Raw genomic sequence first — 4688 nt, forward strand, 5'->3', positions numbered from 1 at the left:
ATACATCTACACAATTCTTTTGAATAGTAGCAAGAATTCAATCCATGTCGTTTAATTGTTATCACGAATTGCATAACTTTGGCATGCATTTTTTGATAATTCATTTCCTGGCAATATATAAAGTGCCTTTGACTTTCTATCAGAGAATATTCAAACTGGAATGAACTATAGAAATAATCTAGTATAAATCAGTCATCCTTCTCCCATTTCATAGAGTAGAAAACTGAGGTGTGAGACAATGAAATTCGCCATGGTCACACATCTCATTTTCTGATATGTAAGTCCTACTAAAAAATTACACATTTTTGAAATTGATTTTAAATGTTGATCTTTTAAGGGCATGATTTTAAAGACAGAACAATTTTCTACACTTGCATTCCTTAAGAAAGGATTGTAGAGTTGGACCTGAAACACGCAAAAGAGGTATGCCCCAAATTTTTGTCCTTAATTCCCCTATTCGGAGGATGTAGTTGAAACTATCTTTTAATTTACAACAATCATTTTTTAAAATGCAAAATTATCCTTATCTTCAAGATGAAATCTGCCATCATTTCTATATATCATTCAGTATTTCTCTTCAACAGAGACCAAATGGTGTTCTGGCTGATTGCCCTTCTTGTCTAGTACAGTCATGCATGTGAAACAGGAAATACTTTTTAGGATCCCCTTGTGCTCTTTTTTCCTTACTAGCCAAAAAAGTAAGAATGAAACAAAACAGACCATTATCTTGTAATATTCACTGATCAGATGTACTTAATAAAATCTGGGCTTTAGTTGAACCTAGTAAGATTAACTCTTGTTTCATTGGCATTTACCATCTGTGAGGGTGTTGAATAAATGTACAAATAATAACACTTCTAAAGGTTTAACCATTGCATTTCATGCAAATTCTGCATAAAGACCAGGACCACTGTATTGCTTTTATAGTCTTCAGATTTTAAATGGCATATAACCAAAAACAAAGACAAAACAAAACAAAAACCCAAACCCATTGCTGTCGAGTCGATTCCTACTCACAGTGACCCTATAGGACAGAGTAGAACTGCCCCATAGGATTTCAAAGGCTGTAAATCTTAGAGAGGCAGACTGCCACATCTTTCTCCTACAGAGTGGCTGGTGGGTTTGAACCACTGACCTTTCAATTAGCAGCCAAGCACTTTAACCACTGTGCTGCCAGGGCTCCTTAAATGGCATATAGGAATAGTAATTACCAATACATGTCTCCCAGAAATGTTAAAGACACTTGCATATATATAGTCATCATTTTGACTTGATAAAACCAAGTTCTAATCTATGAAAATATTTCATTGAGTCATTTTGCACCTGATGAGGAAATTATACAAGAATGATAGTAAATGTCAAAAAAACACTTCCAATAAAAACTCAATAAATCAATTTAAAATAAGAGTTTAAGAAGTAATATAGCCATCTAAAAATGGTTACTTTTTCACATAGCTGGTCACACTTTACTTAATCTGAGATCCCCAGTCCTGACAGAGAATAATGCCATAAACTCAATTACATCATTCAATTGTCTTATCTCGCCCTCTCTCCAAAAATCATCCCACCTCAGAAGAGATGTAACTCTCCCCTGATTTTTTCTTTCAGCAAATATCAAGTGTGAAAAGCTTCTCACCAGGCAAACATCATTTCATATAATAGAACATCAGATTTTTTTTTTCGTTTCATTTCTTTAGACATAAAGTAGCTCAGCACCCCTGTGGCTAGCTTCTGCATGGTTTGATAGCTGGTATCTGCAGTTCACTCTACATTTATCTTGCTTTCAGCAGGTGCTGGATAACACTTCTTGGGTTATTTTACAAAACATTCAACATTGTTTAAATTGTTAAAAAGATATTGGAACTCCTACTCCCTTTCCTACCCACTGCCTGTTCCAGTGTCCCTGGCCTTCTCACGCTTCCGTAAAATATGTCCCCAACATGCCTGTTTAGATGACTTTCAGGCACTGGGGGTTTGCCCACCCATCACATACCAGGTCAGTTTCTAATAATGTGAAGGCTGTTGGAGCAGGGCAGTTTCCTTCCGTTAGGAGTTGAGTGTAGTCAGGTTTCTACCAATACAGCCACCCTTGTATGCAAAGCTTAGACTATAGTCTCATGGTCCCACCTGCCTTGGCTCTGATTGATGTAACAACAGTATCTGTCATAGGGGCTGTTCTGCTTGTAGGAGCAAACGATGATACTGTCCTGGGGCACAAAGAAGATGCTGTCCTCGGGCTCAGGGCGGTCGGACCTGTCCCAGGCTGAGCACTTGGCGTCCAAGGCACTGCAGGCGAGGGAACTGGCAGAAGGACAGTAGCCGTCCAGGTATCTGGATGTCTCCTGATGCGCGCTCTGGACTAGGCTCTGGCATTTTCCTTCCCCCGTGGGTGTGGGGGTCGTGATGGAGCTGGCGGTCGCCACCTCGTCCTGCCCCTGTGGGGGAGGCTTCCCCCTGAGGCCCGCCTTTTTAGCCAGCTCATCTGAGCTCCCCTTGCCTGACTCCAGTTCCGAAGGGGTCCTCAGCAGTTCCACCACCTCCTTGTCCTTGGGTTTCCGGAAGCAGGGCAGTTTGCGGACCCAGAGCAGCTCATTCTCGGGCCACTTGGTACACCCCTCGGTTTTCCTGGCCAGGGCAATGGCTGCGATGCCCGGTAGGCAGATGGCTGGCCCGATGGCCAGGAGGGGGATGTTGCCCAGAGTCTCCCCTTTCATCCCAGAGACGGTGAACATGAAGCCAAAGACCAGGAAGACACTGACCAGGGCCACCACCAGCCCAGTCCTCGGGTTAATGTCATCGGGCCGCATCTTTCACTCCATGCAGGTTGGGGGCTGCTTGCTGGTCGAAGAGCAGCGTTCCTCTCTTCTGTCAGAGGAGAAACCACAGTGGGTTAAAAACCAGAAACAAAACAAAACAACAAAAAAAACCCCAAGTCAAGTTTCCACCAGCCAACTCGCTTTCTCCCTGTCAGTCTTGGTTTTTTGTCTCTCTCTGTGTCTTTCTCTCAATCTCTCTCCCCACTTTCACTCTCTCATTATTGCAACCTCTGTCTCTCTCATATAAACATTCACCGACTGGGGTCACCGAGGTACCTGAGGTTTTCTGCCGTTTCCCGGGCGCAGGGACGGAACCCCGTTTGAGTTCCTTTAGAAACCCGCACAGCAGCTGCCCCTCGGCTCGCTCCCTTGTCTCTGGGGGGGAAAGCCTGGCTCTCCCCACGGTCTCTGCATCCAGAAGACGGGACGTGGGCGCGTGTCGTTCCCAGCAGTGCCCGTCGGTCCCAGGCAGCGGAGCGGGCGCGGCCAGAGCGGGCTCTGCGCGGAGCCAAGCGCGGGAGGAGGAAGGACTCAGTCTGGGCAGAGGGAACGCGGCGCGCGAGCCTGGCCCGGTTACATCACATCCAGAGCCAGCTGAGAAACAAAGACGGGCGCGCGGGGGGGGCAGGGGGTCGTAACCTGGGGAGAGGCCACCGGGGCGGAAGGGGTTGGCCAGGGTCTGCCCAGGGGTGCATCGGCCTGCGGGGAGTGGGGGTCCCCGATACCCGGGAGGGCCGAGCAGTGTGCGGGACCCGCTCCTGGGCTGGTGGAGAGTCTGGGGCGCGAGGCTGCCGCTGGCACAGACCAGGACTCTGGTCGGGTTGCCCGCGGGGCAGCCGTTGGAACGTCCGAGCCTGGGCTCTGGGTCTGGGTGCGAGGGGCAGAGGTACCAGCTGGAGGTGTCCCTCGTGGGCCCGACCCCTTCTCCTCCGGTTACAATCTGGGAGACCCACCCTGCACAGACAGCGGCTTTCTGGGGGCGCTTCCCTCAAGCCCGCGGCTCTCGGGGCGCAGAAGGCTGCACTCCTCGAGGGGTCCCGGTCGCGGACTGCTCTTGGTCTGGGCCCCGCTTGGCGGCAGCGGCGCGCACGAGTTCTTTTGCCGCGGAACCAGCAGCGCCGCTGGAGCGCACGGACTAGCGTCCAGTCGGAGTTAGTAAGTGGCGAGGTGTGGACGCCAGGTCTGGCTCAGGCCTTGGGGGACTCACCAGAGACCCTCCCCCTGGCCTTCTAGCTCCCAGCCCGAGACGGGGTGGCCTTGGAGCCCCGATTCCACTCTGCCACGCTGTGGCGCCGGCCAGGAGGGCTGGAGCGAGGGGGAAAGGTTTCCCGCCCTGTACTCCCACTCCCACCCCCACCTCGAGGTTCCAGAGGGACCTTGGGTGACTGATTCAGGCCCACCACCCCTCGATACAGCGCAGGTTTTGAGCGATTCCCTCCTCCCTGGCTGAGACTGCCGTGGAGAACCCAAGTCTCCTTAACCCCTCCGTCGTCCCGCAGTGGGGAACGGATTCTTCTGGCCCATGGGCAAAATCGGTTTTGCCAGTGGTTCTTTAACAGGGCTGCACATTTAGGCTAAAAGGGGAATGATGGGGGACGCCACAGTGGGGATACATTCTTTCAAGTCAAGACACTGCCTTGGTGGAAAAAATTTTGACATCCCGCAAACCGGCCTTCTCCACTTTAACCAGCTGTGTTCTTGGGCAACTGAGTTAACCTCTCTGAGAATCGGTTGACTCATCCATAAACTGAGAATATTATACCAAATATATGAGCGGACATTGTGAAGATTAAATAAATGTAAAGTTCCTGGCACAATGCTTGGGACATGGTCCCTGTTCAGAAAATGGTTGAAATATATAAATTCATACTG

At 49.4% G+C, this 4688-nt stretch overlaps 1 protein-coding gene across 1 annotated transcript; it reads right to left on the minus strand.

Moving 5' to 3' along the window:
• Positions 1 to 2102: 2102 nt before the first annotated feature.
• On the minus strand, positions 2103 to 2807 carry TMEM215 (transmembrane protein 215). The gene has a single exon (XM_004390927.1). It carries the CDS (start codon positions 2805 to 2807, stop codon positions 2103 to 2105), a length of 705 nt encoding a protein of 234 aa, XP_004390984.1.
• Positions 2808 to 4688: the final 1881 nt, after the last annotated feature.

This window comes from Trichechus manatus, unplaced genomic scaffold, assembly GCF_000243295.1.
Source record: "Trichechus manatus latirostris isolate Lorelei unplaced genomic scaffold, TriManLat1.0 scaffold00355, whole genome shotgun sequence".
In the NCBI taxonomy this organism is placed as follows: domain Eukaryota; kingdom Metazoa; phylum Chordata; class Mammalia; order Sirenia; family Trichechidae; genus Trichechus; species Trichechus manatus.

Excerpts from the sequence above, each read along its gene's own strand:
- TMEM215 (XM_004390927.1), bottom strand. The coding sequence starts at position 2,807 with ATGCGGCCCGATGACATTAACCCGAGGACTGGGCTGGTGGTGGCCCTG.